This window comes from Harpegnathos saltator, unplaced genomic scaffold (genome assembly GCF_003227715.2).
Source record: "Harpegnathos saltator strain DR-91 unplaced genomic scaffold, Hsal_v8.6 scaffold252, whole genome shotgun sequence".
Taxonomy (NCBI): domain Eukaryota; kingdom Metazoa; phylum Arthropoda; class Insecta; order Hymenoptera; family Formicidae; genus Harpegnathos; species Harpegnathos saltator.
In genome coordinates, this window is record NW_020230042.1 from 83,460 (window position 1) to 106,697 (window position 23,238).

The following is a 23,238-nucleotide window of genomic DNA, read 5'->3' on the forward strand; positions in this document are numbered from 1 at the left end:
CTCTCTCTCTCTCTCTCTCTCTCTCTCTCTCTCTCTCTCTCTCTCTCTCGCGTGCGCACGCGCGCGACACACCCACACACTTTTCTCTACGCTTTGAATATAATTTTATACATTTATTCCATATAAATATTACAATAGAAAAGTACCTAGAAAAGTTAAAATTATTAAATACATTTTACGAAATGTATACCTTTTACGTTGTAAAAAAGGCAAATAAAAGGGTCAATTTTTGCTGATACGTATGCGTACACGTGTATTACACGTATTTAAGAAAAAGAAATATATATATATATGTGTGTATATATATTTCTTTTATATATAACGTGCGTTAGTCTTGGTTAACTGTCCTGAAAACTGCTACATTTTTAAGGTTGTTTCAGAATCGCTTTAGGTAGTTATTCAGTACAATTAGCAGTTAAACTTTAAGCACTTTATATACCACATAAGTGTAAATGTTGAAGAAGATACCTTTCGTAAAAGAAAAAAAGAATTTTTTTTTTTTTTATAAAATTGCTCTTCTAATTTATTGACTTCATTTGTAAAACTGGAGCAGGTACTTTCATTAATTCGCACAGATGATTTCTGATTGGACGCAAATCTGTGATAGGTTGCTCCCAATCTGTAGCGTTCAATTTTGTGAGTATATCTGCTAAATCTTCTTCCGTTATATCCATTTCTTCTCCATAAAGTGTTAAAGCTTCATAAGTACGTACAGCAGTAGTCTTTCTCAGACATGTGTATTTGTGACACAAAAATATACTCAATTGACAAAATGCTCTTTTAGCAATAGGACCTCGTGCCTGGCGTAAGAAATAAAATGTAGACTTTGATATAAATAAGTGAATATGCACACATGTGGCGCGCAAGGTCTCTTTTTATCATTATCAAACTTACTTGTAGCAACTGACAGAAAACATTTATGCTGCTGATGAGCAGTTTCATATTACTGGAATATTTTATCTCATGTTTCAATAATGTCAATATACGTTCCGAGATTGTATTGTCTGCATCATCCAAAATGGACTGAATACAGCCCGAACTCAATAAACGATCCAGAAAAGCCAACATTGATGTTATCATCCTCTCGTTTTTATGGCTTTCTTCGAATATACTTAAAATCTTTTCACATATATCTTTCAAGCCTGCCTCGTCGATCTCTTGTAAATAAGTAAATAGAGAAACGCTCGAGTATTTTACCTACGTTGATCAGAAAAAAACATACTTGTAGCCGTTTGGATGAAATTATTTAGCAACATGGTCGACAACAGTATTTAATTACTTAAACTCGATGAGAAAAGAAGAGAAAGGAGAAAGTGAAAAGATGACTCTGAAGAAAAAATGAAAATGATGTGATGGCATTTCTTTTTCGATATTTCTTAATTACAATTATTATATACACACACACACACACACACACACGTGTGTGTGTGTGTGTGTACACATATACGCATATATTATGTATAAATAATAATCTAGTAAATATTAAATTTAAATTTACCAATGATTCGCTCAAGCCGCCGACACTAAATATAATTCCACGTAATAGATTTATTTTATATGGCGGGAAACTCAACATCTTAATAAATCGCGGAAATGTTGCGGATTCCATCCTCCATTCGATACTCTCTTTACATTCGTTAAGAGGAAATATAGCTTTCAGTTCATCGTGATACGGAATATTGGGAAGCGGTGGTTCGCTGTGTCAGATATTGAAACACTTGAAACATCTCTTTCTATGCTATCTGTACAAGTTCCTCCGTATATATAAAATTAAAAATTCATTTGCTATTAAATATATCGTCTGATGTATTTACCTATGTATAAGCGCGCTAAATACGGTACCGGCTTGAGCTCGAATTCCATCTATTCTTTCGACAGCTTGCTGTGCGATACCACCGATGATGCAAGCCATCAAGTTTTCATTCAGTATAGATGACAGTTTCGCCTGCGATACCAAGTTTGTCAGTATCTGGAAGAAAACTAAATTTACACAAATTTATACTTTATGTGAGATTTATCAATGACAGTTTCTCCGTGTCGCTTGAAATTTGGCATTGATATCTTTCTCCTTTTCTTAGGAAAAATGCCAGAGTCGAAATACGATTTACGAATTGTCAGCGTGTGAAACGAAAAGAATGAACTGTGGCACACGTTGACGTAAGCAGCGTTTCCTGCCGTATGGAATCTACGTACATGTAATCCAATCATAGCAGCTTCTCTCACCCAAGCGCCTATGTCTCCGCGACTGTCTATTGTATATTCTTTAAGAGCCAATAGATAACAATTGTACAGATCAGGCATAAACGACTGCCACTTGTCTGGAAAATATATTTTTCCTCTTTTCTTTTCGCTCAATACCACATACAAATTATTAGGGAAAATATGTCGAGAGATTTGTGCAAACTCACCTGCTTCGTCAATTCCTAACGTTTGGCATATCATTGTTAAAGAATGCAAAGCTTCTTTCCTACTCTCCGCCCATTTTAACGTACTTGCGGATATGTCGATGCACATCATTAAAGCTTCTATAATATCTTTCACTCTTTCGCGAACAACAAATAACGGAAAATGACCTGTATAAGATGAAATAAAAGGTAAACATTTAACCGGTAAGGATTTAACTGAACAAATAAGCTTCGAATATTTATTTACTACTACGTTATTATCGTTTTATCGTCGATATATTCACAATATATTACTTGACTCAGCATCTCTGCACCTTTGGCAAGGTGTTGTAAAAAGTACAACAGATATATTATGGAAACAAATCCCCCACCAAGTGTACAAAACTACGGCTACCTTGTGTGTGTGTGTATGAAATAATGAGAAAAATATGCCATATCCATCTTGAATCTTTCGATTCTCAGTGAAATTAAAGAAGAAATCAAAGAAGATTACATATTGATCTCAAGACAAGAAAGAAAAAAGTTATACGGAGTATCGAGTACGTGTATTGAGGATCGATTCAAATACGAGATTGCAAAACGCACGACCTTTTGGCTTACCAATTGCTTGTGCGAAGCCTATCCTAACAGACTGGTTGCTCGATCGCAGAGATTCCAAGTAACGATTGACCACAGCATTCCGCTCATAGTCGATGTCTACGTAATACTCCACAAAGAAGCTTGCGTGTGCTTCGGCTGCTTTCGATTTAACTGCTGACACTTCGTGGCTTAAGCATTCTTCCAACAGCTTCTGCCAATCGTCTACATTATTCGTAACGCGAATATTACCGCATTGATTATGCTAACAAAGGCAATGTCAAAACACAAGTAAAATCTATTTTAATTGCGATGCTAAAACAATACTTGCCTACAACATCAGTCTGATGAATAGAGAAATGAACAATGGAGCATTTTTTTATTAGCAAAGCACAAGCTTGCTTCATCAGCTCTCCTCCGAGCCCTTTAAATTGTCCCCTACTTCTGAAAGTTCGCACTACGTCTTGTATGGCTGACACAGCCGTGGTTCCTGGAAAGAAAAAAGAGAAAAAGAAAAACCAAATTTATTGATGTACATTCAAAAAGAAATAAAGACAACAATGTCCTTCTCATTGTATGAAAGCGCTAGTAAGGGATAGAATGTTACGTTTTTGCACATTCTTACCAATGATACTTCCAATCTTGTCGCTGAAATGATTGTACAAAGCCTCGAGGATCTCCGCAGTTGCTAATACTGCACCGTGTCTTACGTTTAAATCGATGGAATTCAGCATGTCCAATAAGGTGGGTAGTACCATGTCTATCATGTAATACGGATCAGCTGCCGTTTGATTGAATAGCGACTGCAACAAATTACATTAATTAGCAACATATAGGGAATTGAAATCTTTTATGACATTTTTTTTTTTTTATATCGAACTAGAGTATTGCGCTACCAAAACTTGAACTCACTCTAGCTGCGAGTTCTCTGATTGCGGTGTCCCAATGTGTAACTTTCTTGGCAACTAGATGGTCTATTAAGGGCTTCGTGTATTCTTCATATTGTGCAATTTGGACACTACAAGTAAACACGGTTGTTGCAAATTAGTATAACTCAAAAAGTCACATGTTGTGTGCGCATGATTCACTTGATCGAATCTATACCTGACTTTGAGATATGTGTGGCTCCTCACGCCAACCTCGAAGTAATCAGCGACAGTCAGTATATCTATACCGTGTGGAAAGTTGCCCTGCCTGCCAACATTTTCTTGAAATGCAGCAGATGCTGCCCGCCTACAGTTTATCTATATCGATGCGACAATGTAATTACACGGATCATAAGTACAATACACATGGAAGATATAGTGTCTCATAAATATATCAAATTAGTCACTCCTTGACCGTAGTTTCTCCGGCCAACTTGGAGACGACTTTGTTTTAATGAAAATACCAAATAAAATTATCATTTATCATAGCTTTACAATCTGTAATCTGGTACTCTGTACCTAAACCTTGAATTAAAATTTTATCGAAACAAAAAGGAAAAGTAGAAAAAATTATATCAGAGAGAGGGGGGGAGAGGGAAAGAGGGAGAGAGAGAGAGGGAGGGAGGGAGAGAGGGGAGAAAGGGGGGAGAGAGAGAAAGGGGGGAGAGAGAGGGAGGGAGGGGGAGAGAGAGAGGGAGAGGGAGAGAGAGAGAGAGAGAGAGAGAGAGAGAGAGAGAGAGAGAGAGAGAGGGGGGGAGGGGGGGGAGAGAGAGGGGGGGGGAGGGAGGGAGGGAGGGAGGAGAGAGAGAGGGGGGAGAGAGGAGAGAGAGGAGAGGGGAGGGGGAGAGGGGGAGGGGGGAGAGAGGGGGAGGGGGGAGAGAGGGGAGAGAGGAGAGAGAGGGAGAGAGAGAGAGGGAGAGAGAGAGAGAGAGAGAGAGAGAGAGAGAGAGAGAGAGAGAGAGAGAGAGAGAGAGAGAGGGGGGAAAAAGAAAGTGATAGAAGCAAATTCGATGACTTTGAAAGGTACAGAAATATATGTGTAATATTTTGCAATACCTCTCTATCAAAACATGTCACCACCAATAACATTGCCGCAATTTCCTTGACATAAGGCTCGAAAATATGGGGATCGTAAGCTCTCGGAAAAGACCAGCATATGTAACAAGCGGCGTCTCTGATCAGATAACCGATCGATCCGTAAGCTCGAGGTTCGTCAAAAACTAGGGCTTGCAAAACCACTGGAATAACGTCGCTCAAACGATGAGGCAGCAATAAGCCGCGTCTCCCTAAAATATAAACGATAATAAAAATGGTGGAACATTGAAACGGCAGTGATAAAATTGAAACGCGCGAAACGTACCAAGTTCTGCGAGCGCTAAACAACCACCGTGCCACGCCGAATCGGATTCACGTCCAGAAAACAGATTCAGTACGAATCCCAGCACATCGTCAGCCAGGTCAAGCGGCAGTCGCGCTGTTATTCTGCCAATACCTTTTGCCGCGGACCACCTGAAACGCAAAGTTAACCAATGAATCGTGCCACTTCCAAGAATGAGCACGATTGAGACGAAAGGCATGCGTCGAGTCGTAACCTTATAGTGATTGCTTTATCCCGAAGACCCTGTATGAGTTGTTCTATGATATCTTCGATGGCTGGAGGAATTTCCTGATCTTCGTTGTCGCTTGAAATAGTTTTCTTAAGATCGGTAACACTCTCAATAATACTATCCGTTTTAATATTGGGTGTGACACTTATCGGTCGGCTTGTTTTCTGATAGCGCCAAGATGCTAATTTTGTTCTCAATAACACCAAGCCTATCGGATGACAGATTGTAGTTGATCGTTAAAATATACAAGATATGGGGACAAATGATACACACATTAATAACAGTGTACTTATAACATTGAAAAAAAAAAGTCGACCGACGAGATACCTATGCGCTGGACAACCTTTATCCCAAATTTTCTGATAAGGTCTGCTGGATTGTCATCCAAGTGCAGTTTTAACATATTATCAAGAAGCATCAGACTGTATTGTCTAACATCTTCTCTGGCGCTATGTTTCAATATCGAGGCTATCACAGCCAATGGTCCGTGTCTCGAAGGGTCGTCTTCTATGCACTGAAACAATGAAATTATGACGAGTCTGTTGGTGAAATTTTCACGTTGAGTTTCTCCACATTGAAATAACATTTATTGTCGTTGCGAGAGCATTGCACCTTTTGACACCACATTATCATTTCTTCCAGGTATAACTTTTTGACATCAGACCTTGTTAAAAAGTTTGATATTAAGAATACTGCCGCTACAGCGCACGCATCTTTCGACAAGCAATATAATTTACATACTTTTAAGATCCTGGAATATGCATTGTTTAGATTATTATGTATGGATAAACATTGTTTAGATTATGTTTAAATTAATGTACCGACGCATGGTACTATCCTTTGATTTGATTATACTCTGTGCGACATATGAGACAATGTTATAAGCAATACCTGACAACAATAGTTTGCTCTAGATCTACATTGTCAGATGTCTCTAAGCGGGACAGGGGAAAAGGTATTTTTGAAATAATAGATAACCATATAAGGAGAACATATCGAGTCTCCCAAGTCTCTACGTCATTTGGACTTTGCCTCTCGAGCATTCTTAGCACAGGTAAAAGATCCACCACCTATAACAAAATACATACTTGTGTCATGAGCGTATTAAAAAGTATTAATTACGATCGTCATATATATCGCGCGTTCCGTTGTAATACTGGGAGAAAATCTTATTCTTATTTAATACAAAGCGATAATGCGTACCTCGTGCGGTAGGTAAGTAACGATCTTTTTATATGTTTTTACGGACATAATGATGAATAGATATTTGAATGTGTTATGCTTGATGCTTTCCGCACAGTCATCTTTTATAATAGACAACAAAGATCCCAAAATTCTCTCGAGATACGGGTCTAAGAGCTGATGCTGATCCTGATACTGAGAGAAAATAAAGTTGAAGCGATCTCTGTTCCTTTCCACTAGACTCGGCGATAAATCTGGCTTCCTCAATTCCTTTATCAGAGCGATCACTTCGTCAGTCTCTTTGAACGCATTGAAGCCGCATCCTACTCTCTCTGGATCCGGATAATCATTCAACACCATTGTTTGCAAAATTCGTTCTGTCAAGATTACAGATTTGGTATATGTCGTACAATCGTATGCGATCCACGTGAATTATAAGTCGTACGAACTATTCATTGCCCGGATCATAACCTCGTGAAAAGTATGACAGCTCTAGCTGGCAATCTGGATAGCACCGTCCACAGACTTCTATAGTTGCGCCGCTCAGCGTCGATCGCGCGAACCTGAGCGCGCGAGCGAAACAGCGCACCACGGGAGAGCGAGAGAGGTAGCGGACCTTGCGCGAGACGTAGCAAGCCCGAGTGAGACGGCGGCCCGCGGCAGAGAAGAGAGAGACGGTGTCGTGTCGTCTCACATGTCCTGGAACAGCAAGCTGGAATGTCGGTGCTCGCACAATTCCGGAAAAAGTCTTTTGTTCGCCTCCGCGGCGGTTGGATGTGGTTTCCGTAACTACGCATATTTTTGATCGCGGGGACTGCGTACGCGTTGTCCCTGTTTTTCCTTTACTTTCGTAACTTAGCTTACTTTCGCTGACTGGCGTAGAAGATAGAGTGTAACAGCTCTGCTCAGAGCCATTTATTGAACCAGAACCAGAACCAGCATAATTCCGAACACCGTTATGCTGGACTCGAGCGTCGCGGATATTGAAAAAGATGTAAGTGGCAGCTACATTTTAAAAAGTTTCACATTTTTCACGTTGTATGTGACATATGTAACTCGACTGAAATTTTTACTCTTAGACACAAACAGTAAAATGTGTTAAATGTGATCAATTAGTGCCAAGAAAACAATGGAATTCGCACAATTTACATCGACATAATAACATGGCGTGGCAACCGGATGAAATAGAATTGGTAATAATTTTAATAATTTTCAATTAACGCACGACAAGTTCCCCCGGCGCATATGAGACTTTCTAGTCAAGAGACGAATGTTTATTCACAGGACTTTGAAAACGACATTAAATTATTAAAGAGAGTATTAACGTGTGCTGTTAAGAAGAAGAAGTATTTGACTTGTGAAAAATGTAGAACTACGAAACGTAGCGTCGATGGTTTTATATCGCACATGCAATTTTGTGGAAAGTCAGAGGCGGTGAGTAAATAAGGAAAGGTGCATATACGTGTATACATATATGGCATATATATTTAGCCGAACGTTCTATCTTACTTTCATCTTTCTCTCAGGAGAGACAAGCATTGATGATGACATGCTCCATTTGCAACGCCGTTATGATGCCTTCCTCGATGAAAATGCACGAACGTTATCACGGACAATTAGAGCGGAATAAAAATAAGGAAGTGCCGGTTATACTGACTGAGAGAGTTAAGCGAAAAGCGGCGGAAAGGTAAATTGAATGGAATTATTAATATTCGAGAAAGAATGTGTTATATGTGAATTTTGTCCCTATATATATTGCTATGCGCGCACGCAGAGATTGTGTGCACAAATAACAAGTGTTACTTGTGTAATCTGTCCAACGAGCAATTTTAATGATACAACGACACATGTAGAAACACGCTGTAAAGTGGTAAATATCGAATTCAATTACAGAGCGATACCAAAGATACTAAAGTTTGCCGAATCTATGAGAGAAGAAAATTCATATATGACAAGAACCAAGCTTGACTCGACAATGCTGGTACGTTATAGTTTTGCATTCATAATCATTCATAGGTATTGCGCAAGGTCTATATCTAGGTATACGCACGATACGTACATTAATGAGAGATACTACGACCAGTTTTGAACGTACTGAAAGGTACTTTTCTCAGCGGCAATATCAAGGTACTTGCAATTTTCGAATAGTTTAATTTCTAAAATAATGGTATTTCTACAAACTAACAACTCGCAAAGACCAAATATACGGATAAAGTACAAAGAACTGTACTTTGAGAGGATATTGGACCTTGGTTGTAAAGGTATGTAATATGACAAAAAAAATGGAAGAATTACAGTTAATAATGATCGTACCTCGATATTTTCGCCGAGGAAATATCTGAGCGGCGGATCAAATATCTTCTCTCGCCGAGAGAATTAATGAATGATTAATAATGATGTGTTTTCTGTACACAAACACATTATGATATGTTTAGAAGAATGTTGTACAAATGCCAGGACTTCAGAAAAAAATACCGTCCGTTTGGAAAAATCTGTGGAAGAAAGAATTGGCTTCACGGGGTATTGTATCCTGCAGACAAATGGAATGCACGTATACATGTTCCTCCTACGAAAGTATCTGTGAACATTATTCTCATTGTAACTTTGTTTCACAAGAGGTATATACTGCATCGTAACTTAATTGCTACCAACTACATCTAATCCAGAGTGAGAGTATAGACGCGTAAAATAAGTTTTCTTCCTTTCATTTTAGTATTTTAAGTGCAAAATTTGCGAGTTCTTAGCAGATTCTAGAGACAAAGTGGAGAACCATATAACGGAATCTCATTCGAACGGGGAATACGTGGAAAATGATTCGGACTTTGAGAAAGATGAGGTGAATTCATCGGATGAAAGCATAATTGAATATGATACAAAACGAAAGAAAAGTTCCGTCAGAGTAACGCAAGCGAGCGACAATGCAAGTGAGTCGAACCGTAGACGTAGACGTAGGCGTATTATGCTTTGATTGTTACATATTGATTGATTTAAAATTCGATAATTCAGAATTCAAATGATCATTACAATGGAATGCAAGCGTCTCAAAATTTTAAACGACGCCTCTGAAATTTTTTTCAGAAGCAAGCAATAAAGCAGCTTTTCTAAGTAGAGAGCCAGGGCAAAAGTTACAATCGACCAAGACTTACAAACCAGCTTTACATTGGACTATGATGTTGTAAGTATATAATCGCACAAAGTTCTCTTTCTCTCTCTCTCTTTCTCTCCTTCCCTCCCTCCCTCCCTCCCTCCCTCCCTCCCTCCCTCCCTCCCTCCTCCCTCCCTCCCTCCCTCCCTCCCTCCCTCCCTCCCTCCCTCCCTCCCTCCCTCTCATCATCAGACAAATAAGGAAAGAGAAGCGAGAGCGCTCCTTACTCATTTACAATTCATTTTACGATCCGCAACAGCGAGTCGGAAAATTTCGAGCTTGACTTGTTCCAAGATTATACGCCAAATATTTTCACATTATTAAACAATGAGGATGCCGCCAAGTATCTCCCAGAGCTAACAAGTTCAATGGCCATCAAGTGTGTAAGTGACAATTCATCAGATTCCGTTAGCAGCAGCTGGAAGCATATGGGCAGATTCGAGGGCAGTATTTGCGGAGGTACGTTACATATATAAGCCTGATCGTACGTTGAATCATACTATCGACATATTTTGCTAAATAAGATGTCCGCTCGCTTTGATCTAATTTAAGCCTTAATTGTTACATTGTCTTAGATGTACCGACATTTTTCGCCGGTGGTCCCATATGGGCGTCAGCCTGGTTACCCATTCCATTACCGATGTACACCAAAAATCCGACGCAATATGTCGCAATCAGCACGCATCCCACTGTGGGAAGCGAGTATACAGTAGGAAAGAGTTATTCGGGATCAAACGTCATACAAATATGGGACGTCGGTCAATTGGATCACGAGTAAGTTTGAAGATGATGATATCATGTGAACACAGAGCTTCGTCTTTCTCGATCTCGCGCGCAAAACGTGATGATGACTGGACGTTAAAGAGGGGGGTTTCTTTTTACTCGAGAACAAGAGTTGGACACGCGCTTGGAGCGGTTTGCAAGTGGCAAGCTCTCCAATTACGATCACGAGCAATTGGACAATTTTTACTAAAATTGTACGTTTCGTATGTTCTTTCCAGAAATAACAGTACAAACCGATCACCTATTTTAGCGTACGCGATTGTGCACAATAGCGGTACAGTTTGGTGCCTGGAATGGTGCCCATCAGGATGCTATCAGGATACCGATCTCTGCAATTATGAAAAGGAAGAAAGAAAACTCAGACGAATGGGATTGCTTGCGGCAGCATGTTCCGACGGATGCGTAAACGTTTACTCGTTACCGTTTGCGGACGATCTTAGATTCGAAAGAACAGACTATAGTTCGTAAGTCGGATTCACATTATAATTTCATTGCGATTTGTTGCGGTTTGCGATTGTCGGTTGCAGTACGTTATTTGTAATAAATTTCTTAATGCGTTATACTTCAAGGTGGCCAATTTACAAGACCGATCCGAAAGCAACGTTAATAGTAAACATTTCCATATATGACAAGAAGAAACAGAACTGGCAGTGCAGTAAACTATCGTGGACGAGGGAGCACGGACACGAGTATGATAATTTATATATATATATATATTTTTTTTTTCCCTCCCCAAAGTTCGTTCTGTCTCCCAAACCGCGCAAATCTAAAGAAATGATATAAATGTCTCTTCAGTATCATCGCGGCAGGCTTTACGAATGGTTACATAGCATTGTGGGATCTCACTACTACTTCGCCCCTGTTGCTCAACGTGCGGAAACATACTAAATTTATAGACGCATTCCAACATTTCTTCGCCCATCATAATGCAGTCAGCAGTAAGTGTATTAATATCCGTGCCAAAAAAGAACGGGCCAATAGAAAGTTTGATTCTCTTTTGATACATAGTGGTAACATTGATCCCGTATCACGGAAAGCGATATCTAGCTTCCGCTAGTATCGACAGATCGTATAAATTTTGGGATTTGGAGGAAACGAGCGTGCCGCAAAATTGTTCAAAGAAAGGCATAATAGTGGACGGTGTATGGATGACACACTGGCCCTGCTCAGTAATCAGTTTCGACGATGCACTTGGGTAAATTTGTCGCTTTATAGTACCGCAACCAAGTTGCGATAACACTCGCGACGATAACTAATTACACACAGTTTTCGATATGACTTTTAGCTTCAACTATACGCATTCCTATGTAATACCTCTGAGAGAACACGGATACAAATATTGCCCGATTTTGGCGACTAATGCACCAACTTACGTAAGCTTACTTGCATGTTATCGCTAAATCTGTAATTGTACAGATGATCTCTTGTTTATCCCTTTTGGAAAATTAAAAAATTTTTCTTTCCAGACAATTACTGTATCCGATTATGCCAACAGTATTGCACATGGTACATTAGCTGGAGAAGTATTAACCATTTTCCCTCATCAATTGTTATATACGGAAAAGTTGTTACCTAGGAAAAGGCAGGTAAAGAGAAAGAGAAAACGAGAGCGAAAACTTTAATTTCCCCTTTGCTGTAATCGTATACAATACACGTTTGGTAACACGTATAACCAGAGTATAGCCAGTGTAGCCATAGCGAATAGAGGCATAGAGTTGATTGAGATAAAAAAGTAGTCAAGTACCATCTTGCAAAAATCTCGTAAAAATGGCCGTGTTACGCATGGAAAAATTCGGATGAATTAGCCGCGACATTAGTGGATGGCGTGCTCGGTTGCTCGAGCTTGTAGTGAGTGACCCACTTCGCCCAGCAATGATTGCTGACGCGCGGCAAGGGAAAGGAAAGGCCGCACGCGCATTGGCTATGGCTACATGAGTTACCAAACATCCTATATATGTAACTTTTTTAATTGGAAACTTTTTTTTCTTTTATAACTCTTTTGTTTTTTGGCAGTTAAATTCTTTCATCAGAACGATAGATTTTTTAAAAGAGCAACGAAATATATCTAGGAAAAACAATGAGAATAAGAACGATAAAAAAACTTGCAAGGATTATCATTATATGCCGGCAAGTTATCATGAGTGCAAAGATCGGTTCGGCATTATCTTTCATGACAATTTGAAGGTAAGTTAACATTTTCTTCTTTTTTTTTCCTTTTTTTTCTTTTTTTTCCTTCAATAACGATTTATACATGTAATCCGTTGTAAATCAGTTTTTTTCGCACAGAGTTTGAAAAAGAAGCGTGAAACTGATAAACCACGGGACACTCACTACAACGACAAATTGACATCTGTTCCTATTGAACAGCATCCATTCATGTCTGTAAACAGGGTGAGTTGTCAATGTGCCGATCCTTTTTAGCTGTTTATCCAGAAACAAAAAATATATAAAGATACAAGATATTACATTCATGCAGTTATATGTGTTTTGAAAATTATGAATTTTAATTGCTGCCTGTACAGAATGAAATTGATTTTATTGAAAGGATAGACTCGGAAAGGTCTATCTATGTCTATAATGCCCTTCTATGTCTATAATGTATTTTTTCTCTTGTTTTTTTTTTTTTTCCATTTATTAATATTATATAAATTTCTTCTTCCTCCCTCGCCATCTTCCCTGCCCCCTCGTAACTGAACTTGTAACTGAAATGTTGACAAAGAAAATTACATGAGGTATTCATTTGGCTTCCCGACACTTGGTTTGCAAAAAAAACTTTTTTTGCGATCGTGTGTATAATTCGATATGTATCGCATCTCAGCATTCTTCGCAAAAAAAAAAAAAAAAGTCAACTCTGCGTCTCGATTAAAAGATTTGTCGTTGACGAAACCAGCGTAATTAGGAACGTTTGATAAAACAAGGTGGATAAATGTTTCAGATGGCCTGGAATCCAAACGCATGGAGCTATTTGTGGCTCATGGTGAGCTATCAGAACGGTTTGACGAGGCTATTGAATTTCAAATCCATGTCCGCACCTCGTGAAACGGAGACTTTGCTGTCGTCGCACGCAGAGTCTTTGCTTGCTAAAACGAATCCATCGGTTCAAAAACTGTAAAGTTGCTTTGTATACGGAAACCACTTGTGGTTTCGACAAAATATATTGTATTTCATTAAGATTCATCTATATGCGCATATGTGGCTACAGATACATCAAGATTAGTTTTGGGCTTGCACTTTCCAAATGGTAATGAATAACTTTTTCATCATCAGATTTTATTCGAACGTGACAAATCTTATTCCTTATTCGTTAAATTTAGTCATGATATGTCATATACTCTACGACGAATAGAATAGAACGTTATCGGACATTAAGATTATTTTCTACCGCTCGTTTTGTATACAAATGTTTTGTGAAGAAAGCATTTATTCGAGTAAAAAGATTTTGAATGAAGAACGATTCGTCGCTCTCGTGAATGTGTGACATTGGTGTGTCATTCGTTGAACAAAAGGGTATCAAGATTCGACTTGTGCCTAATTCCGTCGGCATCGAGCAAGCCTATCGCCGGCCCTGGAAATACATATCGCGTAACACGTCTCGTAAACAGCGTGACGTCGTAGCTGGAGTAGAACGAGAGAGCGTCTCGACCGTTGGTGTTTATGTATGTACAAGCGAGCAAAAACGAGTCTGCGATTGCTATCGCTATCGCGCTGACTCTATCGCGCCTTTTCCTGTTCTGTTTTTTCTCGTCCCCTGTCACAGTTGCTTCTCTCGTATCAAACTTTCGGCAGGAAGTACGTGTCGAACCGATCGACCATTTTGTCTGAAAACAGCGGTAAGTACGAGAGACTTGGTCTTGATCTGAAAAATTATGTGATATTGTGTCTTTGTTAGTCTGCGTCCAAGACGATTTTATGACTTCAAACTTGTGCTTCGTACGTCGACTAACGCGTCGAGATCTCGGGAACAGTGTCGATTATCGAAATTGAAGCATACTTCTATTACGCACTATTGATCTTAGCCTTCAATAAAATAAACATTATTTTGTTGATCTCGTTGAATGTAGAAATAAGAGAGAGAGAGAGAGAGAAAATGGGAAATTTCAATCCCATGAAATGGAAAACTAGAACCGTCGTGTACGGTGTCCTAGGAGCTTTACTTTTCTACATACTATTTGTTTACAAGAAGAAGCATCAAGTGATACGCGAGGTCGTCGTAAATGATTCGGATCCTAAGCACGTGTGGGAATTTGTAGCAGATTTTAGCAACATGAAAAAATTGAACCCCACGATGTAAGTAAGAATCCAGTCTCCATCCAAATAGTGTCTTGCGAAATTGAAATTATTCTAAAGTAAGAAAGAAAATGGATTGTGTATGCGTGCGTGCGTGCGTGCGTGTGTGTGTGTATATATTGCAGGTTTCTTTTACGCTTTCTTTTATTCCTTTTTCACTCACTCCTTTTTCTATTCCCCTCTCTAATTTTCTCACATTAATAATCATTTCATCTCCGTTTATAACGCAAATTTTTACTACAGAGAGGACTTTAGTGTGATCGCAGAGAGCGGCAATTACGATCACTGGAGGTATACCGTGCGATATACGGAACACTTGAGCCATTTACCGATGATTCGTAACACAGCATACGGACAATATGCCGTAAAGCCCGACAACGATGGTTACGTTATCAGTTCCAAACATCGGACTTGCTTCTTCCTTGATTTTGGATGCCGTAAGTAGCCTCCCAGACAGCACCGGACATCCGATGGACGTACAGATTTCACGTCCGATTTACGTCCGTGGACATAAATTGGACTTAACAAGAATGTCCTTATTGGACATCGGACCTGTACAGGACGTCCGATGTACGTCCATCGTACGTCCTATGTCCGAAGTCGTGACAAACGTACGTCCTATGGACGTCTTTTGTAGAAAAAAATGAACATATAACGGACGTCCAATGGACATCCGTGTGCTGTCTGGGCTGACGACTGGGACTCGTCGCAGTTTCGGCGCTCTCTCCGCCTCCGCTAATCGCGAGTATCTCGCGATACGGCACGAGAACCAGTGTTGACACTAGCATATTACTAGGCGAGGAACTCGGCTTCTCAATCCGATTCATTCCGTATTTCAGTGGAGTCCATTTCGCAATTCAGGTTCGACGTGGATGGTACGAAAGATACAAAATGTATCGAGACCGTGCAATACGAGTGCCCGATAGCATTCTCATCTCTGTGCTACAAAGAAGTCGTGTATCAGCGAGAAGAAATCATGAAGAGGCTCAAATTGGAATTCGAGATGGCTAAGATGAAGATGAATTAACATCGTTTGTTCGTCGCCGTGTTGTGCTGCGAAATATTTCTCGTATACTGATACCCCTGTGGAGTGTTTTCTCGACAAAAAGAGAAAGAAAAAGCAAAAAAGAAAGAAAAAATTTGTTACAATCAAACCCAAACATAAGCATCAGCATGGCTTTGTTACTCGATAGAAAATCTTAAAAGTAGACGATAATTTGCGTAAAATTCCACCTACTCGATTTTGCGTTCACACGTATCACGCACCATTTCCCTGACTGCGTCGCTCAGTCCGATTCAACTTGAGCTGCGTTCCGAAATTCACTGCCAGTACTGAAAATAATACATAGGTTGTGTCATGTATACCAATAGAATTTCAGTGCTGGCAGTGAATATCGGAACAGCAGCCTTGGACGATTGTTGCCACGAGTAATCGTGTGAAAAATATCAAAATACCGAAAATGGGATTCTTTTATTGTGGCCGGAAATGGGTGTTTCTATTGGCCAGTTTTATTCCGAAAATAAGATAAATGCAAGTGTCGTACGTGGATATCGATTATCGATAACTTGATCGTCGATTTATCTGCATTGGATACGATAGATGGCGATCGGAAGCACTCGAACACTTCTGTCAAACTTCTCGCGGCTCTTTTGCGATCTTTAGCGGTTATCGATATCCACTAGTATGAGTATAAATACCAACGTATGAGTATAAATTCTCCGTCGATGATAGAGAGTGACGAAGAAGAAGAAGAAGAAGAAGAAGAAGAGAAAGAAGACAGACGAGAGGTGCTGGAAAAAAATCAACAATTTGTCGATGACACCGTAGATACGAGAGCTCGTAACGTGCGCGTAGAGAGGGAGAGAGGGAGAGAGAGAGAGAGAGAGAGAGAGAGGAAGCGAATCTTTTATATTTTTATTCTCATTTAAGTGGGATATATTCGACGTTTATTGCATTTAGCGATATCCGCTTGTACGTTTGTATCTCAGCAACTGAAAACATGTCCAATAAATTTGAAACGTAAGTGAAAGCTTGGTCGTTCTTCTTTATTTCATCGTGCGTGTCCCCATGGACGATGTTTCGAGGTTAGATGTGTTTTGAATACGCAGTGAAATCACACGCCAAATAAATGTTCGCAACGTCGCTTGAGTAATCAATCGAATGAGACTCTCAATTCACAGCGGTTTAGTCAGAATTTCACGTAGAGATAGACAGTCGCACCAAGACGACGTATTCGCGTCTTTCGAATGTTACTTATTACTCTGACGACAAGTTTACAAGGATTCTCGATTTTTCGAAAATTTAATCGGTGCGCGCGGTCAATATGTACGATGTTTCTCAGACTGCGGTAATAATAACGTGTAACAGCCAGCTTCGATGCTGCGACAACAGTTTGGATCATCGCAGCGATTGCAATGTTATTAATACATCCGGAACATATGGCAAGATTGATATAGAACATAACTCGCTCTCAAGTACATTACGAGCGCTTTGCTCTGTTATGTCTTTATGTAACAAATGCCCCGAGAGGTAAATACCATTACATCTGACTCATCTTATAAATCGACAGCACTTACAGATTGAAGACTACCGAGGACAGTGGAGATGAAGAGTCCCAATCAAAGGATAATCAAAAGGTTGACAAGGGTCCACTAGTAAGCGACACAGAGATGCTTTGTACGTGGATGGATTTTACGCTAGATGATTGACAATTAATTGACAATTCTGCTTACAGCCTCCAATAGAAATAAGTCCAAACGAGCATAAATTACAGTATGCTTACGCACTGTGGTACAGTCGACGTAGTCCTGGCAAACAAACTAGCATACAAAGTTACGACCAAAATTTGAAGTTGGTCGGTAGATTTGCAAGTGTGGAGCAGTTCTGGGGTCTTTATAGTCACTTGGTACGACCTTCGGAACTGACAACGCATACAGATTTTCATCTCTTCAAAGTTGGCATAAAGCCTATGTGGGAAGTGAGTGCTGTTCTGATTGCTCCATCATGCTCATATGATGTGTGATGTGTACGTATGAGCTTTGGTATTTGTCTGTTTTAGGATGAAGCCAATCAAAAAGGTGGTAAATGGATAGTAAGATTACGCAAAGGCTTAGTATCTAGATGCTGGGAGAATCTTATATTGGCGATGTTAGGAGAACAATTTATGGTAGGAGAAGAAATATGCGGAGCTGTTGTATCTATAAGGTTTCAGGTAAACTTCAGCATCATCCTCACACTTGGGAAGTTTTGTTCTTTAAAGAATAATACGCTAGTAGAGAGAAGAGTGAATCGATATTGTTTTATGCGCCATTCACATCAGCCACATTTGATTAAGTCACTTTTCTTACGAGTAGGAGGACATAATTTGTGTATGGAATAAGACAGCGTCGGATGTAGCGACAACAGCGCGAATTAGAGATACATTAAGAAGAGTATTACATCTTCCAACTAGTGCCTCTATGGAGTACAAAACCCACAATGAGAGCTTGAAGAATGTACATCGGCTCTAAATTTGTATGATTTTCAGAGCGAGACATTACGAGTCTTTGAGCAAATTTACAGGTAACATGAGTAATCCGCGTCTATGTCTTGCGAAGCGTATCTTAGCCAGGCGTCGTACCTAATCTTACGATTTACTTTTGAAAATGTAGCTCCGATTCGTATGTCCCGGAAGATCGCACATCTGTTTGACAGGATATAAATAAGACGCTGAAAAATCGGAAACATCCACTTGACGATACACTTTATTCACGAGTGTCTGTATTGTAACTTATGTAAATAATAGATACACATTGGTAATAAATAAATGCTCTTATTTCCAATCTGTGCAATATGGAAATAACTTGTTATTACGATTGTTCTTATACACACTTTATCCAACTTCGCAAAAAGAAATTGAAACAAAATTTCCTCTTTTTCTCTCTGATTTCTCTCTTTTCCGTACTTAAAGCTTCTTCATTGATCGTCAAAGATCAGAGTAGATTCGCTCCATTGCTCTATATTGCATTTCAATCATTAATAAATTTGAACTTAATTTTTTCGCGATCCATCGTGTTTCGTTGTCGCATCGTGTATTTCATCTTAACTTGTCAATACTTGATAGAGAGCGAAACAATGGGGAGAATTTACTGTTGCAGACGTTAAATATTCAAAATTCGAACCAACTTTATTTGAGCTAACTTTACAGAAAGACCGGCTGTACATGAGATCATGTTGCGCGATGGTTATTGCGAAAGAAAAACCATATCATAATAATTCTATATACAACATCAAGATTTTCGAAAGAGTCAGCGAGGCAGATATCAACAGTATTTTTATGTTGTCTCGTTATTTTATATTACATTACATTGTATCGTTATGTTATAAACAATTTTATCCATATAAATTTATCCATATAAAGCTTTTCTTTGATATATTTGCATCTTGACTTGTCAATACTTGACATTTGCATGTACATTTATTTTTTCTCTTTTCTCACTCAATCGTTCGTTCGTTCGTTCGTTCGTTCGTTCGTTCGTTCGTTCGTTCGTTCGTTCGTTCGTTCGTTCGTTCGTTCGTTCGTTCGTTCGTTCGTTCGTTCGTTCGTTCGTTCGTTCGTTCGTTCGTTCGTTCGTTCGTTCGTTCGTTCGTTCGTTCGTTCGTTCGTTCGTTCGTTCGTTCGTTCGTTCGTTCGTTCGTTCGTTCGTTCGTTCGTTCGTTCGTTCGTTCGTTCGTTCGTTCGTTCGTTCGTTCGTTCGTTCGTTCGTTCGTTCGTTCGTTCGTTCGTTCGTTCGTTCGTTCGTTCGTTCGTTCGTTCGTTCGTTCGTTCGTTCGTTCGTTCGTTCGTTCGTTCGTTCGTTCGTTCACTCACTCACTCACTCACTCACTCACTCACTCACTCACTCACTCACTCACTCACTCACTCACTCACTCACTCACTCACTCACTCACTCACTCACTCACTCACTTATTCATTCATTCATTCATTCGCTCGCACGCTTGCTCAATCGCTTATTGATTTCGTCCCTCCCTGCCTCTCTCTCTCTGTCTCACTCGCTCTAACATGTATTCACGCACGCAGTATGCAATTCGAGGGCACGGTAATAATATTACATCGATTTTCCAGTAGGCCTGGAAATATATAGCTCACGAGCCAAAATCATACACCATACCGAGAGACTTTTCGCGAGACCTCTCTCCTCAAAACAAAATTTTCCGTATAGCAAATAAATATCAACATTTCAGATGATGCAATTAAAATATCGCCCATAGACTAGAATCGGATATATTTCGTAAGAAAGGGGGCCCAATGTAAACAAGTCTTGTATCAATTGTGCTTTCGTCCCACAATATCTATCTTGCGTGTGTACAAAATTTTCCTTTATATATAAAAAGCTGAGAATTTTATATCTTTGAAATGATAATTACCACCATACCTGTAGCAAAACAGAATTATCTCACTTATTGTATAATCCACTAGATATGTGTTGTATGCTTACCTAGTACAAACGAGAATATTAGTTTAAAATTCATAGAGAGATGGAGATAATCAGGCACTCTATTACTTTGTTCTCCTTCTGTAGGTAAGAGCAGTCCGGCTATGCATATAATTCCTGCGACGAGCGCTACGTAATTTGTACCTCCTAAGAACAAGACGCACAACTATATTTGGAACATTCTAAAACTTATTGTATGCAAATGTATGCGATGTACTTGTGCCAGTATTAAGGATCTATTTCGAAATAACTTCCTCTTATCCGTTCCTCGATATATCGATTTCAGCGTTTTCGTAGATACTTGAAGCAGCTATGGGAGTTCCAAATTTCAAGGATCCTTAGGAACGCTAAAAACGATACATCGTGCGATATAGTAGAAAGTTATTCAAACAAGATACATGGTACACATTGTCACAGTCATTTACATCGCCCCGTAGATCTTAAAAACTTCCGGTCGCAAGTTGTATCAGCACGGCTGGCTGTAGCGCAATAATTTTTCCGTCAAGTTTTTCGCCGATATACATCTTACTAAAATTTATTTCCTACATATGTATATAAATGAGAGAGAAAGCACACATATTTCGCCCGATAGAAACTAGCTGACAATTTTAACGCGCGTATGTTCTTGTATCGTAATCGTTCCCACTGAGAACACGAGAGGTTGATGTGATTATCTGGGAAACCATTAGCGCTCTGATTTCTTTTTTACACAATACGACACGGACCTCCTCTATATACCTTGAGATTCTCAGATAGAGTTTAAAAAGTAATTCTTGTAACTGCCATGTACTCACTGTCCACTGTTCTATTTTGGCTTATAAGCGCGTAGGATTGTTGTTGTCTTGTTGTTTCATTGATTGGGAGTTGATGAAACATATCTGGATCTGGTGTTGATCTTCCGACTGTATCGCTTGTTCCAGAGAGTAGCTTAGCTTCGACATCTCGCTTGCCGATCGCCTGATGAACAATTGAATAGTTTGAAAAATTTCAATTCTTTCGCGAATCCTTGGTAATCGTATACTTTATAGCTGCGTATGTGTTGAGCGTCACCTGTTTGGTGGGATGTTCTTGCATATGTATTCTGAACTTATCAGTCACATTGCAATTACTTGTTAACGGTGCTGTATGTCGGATAACAATATCGACGCAGCATCTGGCTTTTATTGTGCCTTCTGGATCGACAACCTTGTACTTGTTCGGTGCGGTGCATAAAACTAAGATATCAGAGTTGAACATAGACGTAAATGTGAAAATTAGATGAAACTTGTATTATTTTGCATCGTATTGGAAGAGAAGGATGAGATTACCTTTGAATTTTACAGGGAAGTCATACGGGTTATATAAAGTTAGCACTTGTTTGTGGGTAGCCTGATTGTCTAAGAAGAATGTAATGCTTTGTGGAAACACAAAAACTGGTAACTTTCGAGGTGTAGCTACTGACGGTGGTTGCATTGTGTCTATTTGACCTTAGATCGTCCATACACCTGCAAAATATAAACACTTGGCTATATCATACATCTTACACATTTCTTGATTGCTAAAAACAATTTCATTGATAAAACTTGTACATCTCTTTGCATATTATCGCGTACATAGAGTCATGCGCCAATATTACAGCGGGTTTATCTGGATTGTCTGGAATGAAACAGACGTAGGAAAGCTATAACCTGACACACAAGAGATTAGCCCAGATAGATTATTCATCCCAAGAGAAATGAGTGTGGCATTAAAAGGTAGGGCTACGGGGATACAGTATGATGTACGTACCTGCAGCTTTATGTGCTTGAAAATTAACAAACACGGTGAGCCAGTGGCAGTGAGCAAAAATTTAGCTGTCAAGATCCACTCAGAAGGAATAACAATTTCAACGAATGCTGCGTTCAATGAATTATGCGTTGCTGAATAAAAGTACGAATGCAATATGTGACGAAGAAATTTGACGATTCACGTATATTCACGTAAAACGAGCCAATCGACCTTAGCGCTCTATCGAGGCAACAGCGATGCGGCATAGAATATTTACACAATATTTACAAACAATTAGGATTCGTCTGATTCATCGCTATAGTCTTTAAAGAGACGCACTCGGCGTCATGTACACCCGCGGTTGTGTACATACGTGTGTCTGAAGTTGGGCACTTCCGAGTAGAGGACATTGAACATTTTCGAAAAAGCGGCAGGTTGATTAGTCCATCGCGTGAGTCACGTGTTTTCCCCCCATATTCCCCCCCGCCTGTGCATATATTGCGTGGTAGGGGTAGGGGCCACCGTTCGGAGTCGTAGCAAGTCGTGTAGCACTGTACCACACTGTTGTACCAGAGCAGAGAGAAGGAAGGAGGAGAGGTGTCATGGGCCGCTCTGTTTTAGCGCCGATGCGCCGAGCCAAGTGCGAAGCGCTCTCTGTACAATCGTGCGCATGAACTACGATGCACGTCCGGCCTATCTACAATCTATCCGTGTCACACGAATAGACCGAGCCGGGGTCTATGCTCTGAATGCGTGGCGTACCGCGTGCGTACCGGTGATTGGGAAATCAGTAAAGAACCGTGGACACTGGCGTCGTTAGTCGTTAGTTCGTATGCACGGTATTCTACAGAGAGCGCTTCGCACTTGGCTCGGCTAGAGTCCCTATAGTAAGAGTCTGGCCAATGTGGTCCAATTTTTGATTGGCTGGATACGAAATGGCGCCACCAATTAGTGATAGCAAAGTATGCGGGATATTTGAATAGCAGTAACAGGAAAAGGAAAATTAAAATACATTTTTTAAAATACAATTTTTTTATTATTAAATTTTGATATTAAATAAAGTTAAAAAAATATTACATATGTAATAACATGATTATTAAATTTTA

At 39.7% G+C, this 23,238-nt stretch overlaps 5 protein-coding genes across 20 annotated transcripts; 3 read left to right on the top strand and 2 right to left on the bottom strand.

Annotated features, from left to right (window-relative positions):
• Positions 1–4: 4 nt before the first annotated feature.
• On the bottom strand, positions 5–7,228 carry TBCD (tubulin folding cofactor D). 3 transcript variants are annotated; one of them, XM_011147777.3, is made up of 18 exons: positions 6,718–7,056; positions 6,406–6,584; positions 6,127–6,265; positions 5,842–6,028; positions 5,500–5,722; positions 5,268–5,416; positions 4,964–5,193; positions 4,086–4,225; positions 3,894–3,999; positions 3,607–3,784; positions 3,313–3,471; positions 3,006–3,206; positions 2,409–2,573; positions 2,194–2,318; positions 1,815–1,969; positions 1,499–1,697; positions 895–1,197; positions 519–800 (listed from the first exon to the last, which is right to left on the bottom strand). In XM_011147777.3, exons 1-18 carry the CDS (start codon positions 7,054–7,056, stop codon positions 519–521), a joined length of 3,459 nt encoding a protein of 1,152 aa, XP_011146079.1. The 3 variants fall into 3 exon arrangements, with proteins under 3 accessions (XP_019698735.1, XP_011146079.1, XP_019698736.1); XM_019843176.2 differs by having other exon boundaries at positions 5–800; positions 2,194–2,573; positions 6,718–7,228; XM_019843177.2 differs by lacking the exons at positions 519–800; positions 895–1,197 and having other exon boundaries at positions 1,541–1,742; positions 2,194–2,573; positions 6,718–7,228.
• A 171-nt stretch (positions 7,229–7,399) lies between these two features.
• On the top strand, positions 7,400–13,797 carry LOC105187155 (general transcription factor 3C polypeptide 2). 4 transcript variants are annotated; one of them, XM_011147778.3, is made up of 19 exons: positions 7,405–7,690; positions 7,776–7,889; positions 7,981–8,130; positions 8,223–8,383; positions 8,590–8,677; positions 9,132–9,314; positions 9,410–9,620; positions 9,775–9,871; positions 10,101–10,300; positions 10,417–10,615; positions 10,843–11,088; positions 11,194–11,313; positions 11,420–11,562; positions 11,633–11,819; positions 11,910–11,997; positions 12,091–12,210; positions 12,638–12,808; positions 12,911–13,015; positions 13,560–13,797. In XM_011147778.3, exons 1-19 carry the CDS (start codon positions 7,655–7,657, stop codon positions 13,734–13,736), a joined length of 2,796 nt encoding a protein of 931 aa, XP_011146080.1. In that variant the 5' UTR covers positions 7,405–7,654; the 3' UTR covers positions 13,737–13,797. The 4 variants fall into 4 exon arrangements, with proteins under 4 accessions (XP_011146082.1, XP_011146080.1, XP_011146081.1 ...); XM_011147779.3 differs by having other exon boundaries at positions 7,406–7,690; positions 7,813–7,889; XM_011147780.3 differs by lacking the exon at positions 13,560–13,797 and having other exon boundaries at positions 7,400–7,690; positions 12,897–12,976.
• Positions 13,798–14,195: 398 nt separating this feature from the next.
• Positions 14,196–16,357, top strand: LOC105187157 (uncharacterized). Its single transcript, XM_011147787.3, has 4 exons — positions 14,196–14,454; positions 14,686–14,911; positions 15,155–15,348; positions 15,751–16,357. The coding sequence occupies exons 2-4, from the start codon at positions 14,712–14,714 to the stop codon at positions 15,936–15,938; spliced, it is 582 nt and encodes a 193-aa protein (XP_011146089.1). The 5' UTR covers positions 14,196–14,454; positions 14,686–14,711; the 3' UTR covers positions 15,939–16,357.
• Positions 16,358–16,534: 177 nt separating this feature from the next.
• Positions 16,535–18,916, top strand: LOC105187156 (eukaryotic translation initiation factor 4E homologous protein). 3 transcript variants are annotated; one of them, XM_011147782.3, is made up of 6 exons: positions 16,535–16,931; positions 17,482–17,566; positions 17,647–17,889; positions 17,971–18,123; positions 18,266–18,473; positions 18,563–18,916. In XM_011147782.3, exons 1-5 carry the CDS (start codon positions 16,912–16,914, stop codon positions 18,419–18,421), a joined length of 657 nt encoding a protein of 218 aa, XP_011146084.1. In that variant the 5' UTR covers positions 16,535–16,911; the 3' UTR covers positions 18,422–18,473; positions 18,563–18,916. The 3 variants fall into 3 exon arrangements, with proteins under 3 accessions (XP_011146084.1, XP_011146086.1, XP_025154880.1); XM_011147784.3 differs by having other exon boundaries at positions 17,491–17,566; XM_025299095.1 differs by lacking the exon at positions 16,535–16,931 and adding an exon at positions 16,965–16,996.
• Positions 18,917–19,816: 900 nt separating this feature from the next.
• Positions 19,817–22,889, bottom strand: LOC105187159 (motile sperm domain-containing protein 1). Of its 9 annotated transcripts, none has more exons than XM_025299097.1 (8): positions 22,506–22,888; positions 22,154–22,260; positions 21,979–22,021; positions 21,694–21,870; positions 21,437–21,600; positions 21,181–21,343; positions 20,390–20,533; positions 19,817–20,326 (listed from the first exon to the last, which is right to left on the bottom strand). In XM_025299097.1, the coding sequence occupies exons 4-8, from the start codon at positions 21,836–21,838 to the stop codon at positions 20,295–20,297; spliced, it is 648 nt and encodes a 215-aa protein (XP_025154882.1). In that variant the 5' UTR covers positions 21,839–21,870; positions 21,979–22,021; positions 22,154–22,260; positions 22,506–22,888; the 3' UTR covers positions 19,817–20,294. The 9 variants fall into 9 exon arrangements, 8 of the variants coding, with proteins under 8 accessions (XP_025154882.1, XP_011146094.1, XP_011146093.1 ...); XM_011147792.3 differs by having other exon boundaries at positions 21,955–22,021; positions 22,506–22,887; XM_011147791.3 differs by having other exon boundaries at positions 21,955–22,021; positions 22,154–22,284; positions 22,506–22,887.
• Between the last annotated feature and the right edge of the window lie 349 nt (positions 22,890–23,238).

Excerpts from the sequence above, each read along its gene's own strand:
- TBCD (XM_019843176.2), bottom strand. The coding sequence starts at position 7,056 with ATGGTGTTGAATGATTATCCGGATCCAGAGAGAGTAGGATGCGGCTTC. Across the intron at positions 5,417-5,499 it reads GATAAAGCAATCACTATAAG|GTGGTCCGCGGCAAAAGGTA; the intron begins GTTACGACTCGA and ends TTTGCGTTTCAG. Across the intron at positions 1,198-1,498 it reads GCGGCTTGAGCGAATCATTG|GTAAAATACTCGAGCGTTTC; the intron begins GTAAATTTAAAT and ends TGATCAACGTAG.
- LOC105187155 (XM_011147778.3), top strand. The coding sequence starts at position 7,655 with ATGCTGGACTCGAGCGTCGCGGATATTGAAAAAGAT. Across the intron at positions 8,678-9,131 it reads AGCTTGACTCGACAATGCTG|AAGAATGTTGTACAAATGCC; the intron begins GTACGTTATAGT and ends TGATATGTTTAG. Across the intron at positions 10,301-10,416 it reads CGAGGGCAGTATTTGCGGAG|ATGTACCGACATTTTTCGCC; the intron begins GTACGTTACATA and ends ACATTGTCTTAG.
- LOC105187157 (XM_011147787.3), top strand. The coding sequence starts at position 14,712 with ATGGGAAATTTCAATCCCATGAAATGGAAAACTAGAACCGTCGTGTAC. Across the intron at positions 14,912-15,154 it reads AAAAAATTGAACCCCACGAT|AGAGGACTTTAGTGTGATCG; the intron begins GTAAGTAAGAAT and ends TTTTTACTACAG. Across the intron at positions 15,349-15,750 it reads CTTCCTTGATTTTGGATGCC|TGGAGTCCATTTCGCAATTC; the intron begins GTAAGTAGCCTC and ends TCCGTATTTCAG.
- LOC105187156 (XM_011147782.3), top strand. The coding sequence starts at position 16,912 with ATGTCCAATAAATTTGAAAC. Across the intron at positions 16,932-17,481 it reads ATGTCCAATAAATTTGAAAC|CACTTACAGATTGAAGACTA; the intron begins GTAAGTGAAAGC and ends ATAAATCGACAG. Across the intron at positions 17,567-17,646 it reads AGGTTGACAAGGGTCCACTA|CCTCCAATAGAAATAAGTCC; the intron begins GTAAGCGACACA and ends TTCTGCTTACAG.
- LOC105187159 (XM_025299097.1), bottom strand. The coding sequence starts at position 21,838 with ATGCAACCACCGTCAGTAGCTACACCTCGAAAGTTACCAGTTTTTGTG. Across the intron at positions 21,344-21,436 it reads AAGAACATCCCACCAAACAG|GCGATCGGCAAGCGAGATGT; the intron begins GTGACGCTCAAC and ends ATTGTTCATCAG. Across the intron at positions 20,534-21,180 it reads CCAAAATAGAACAGTGGACA|GAGGTACAAATTACGTAGCG; the intron begins GTGAGTACATGG and ends TCTTGTTCTTAG.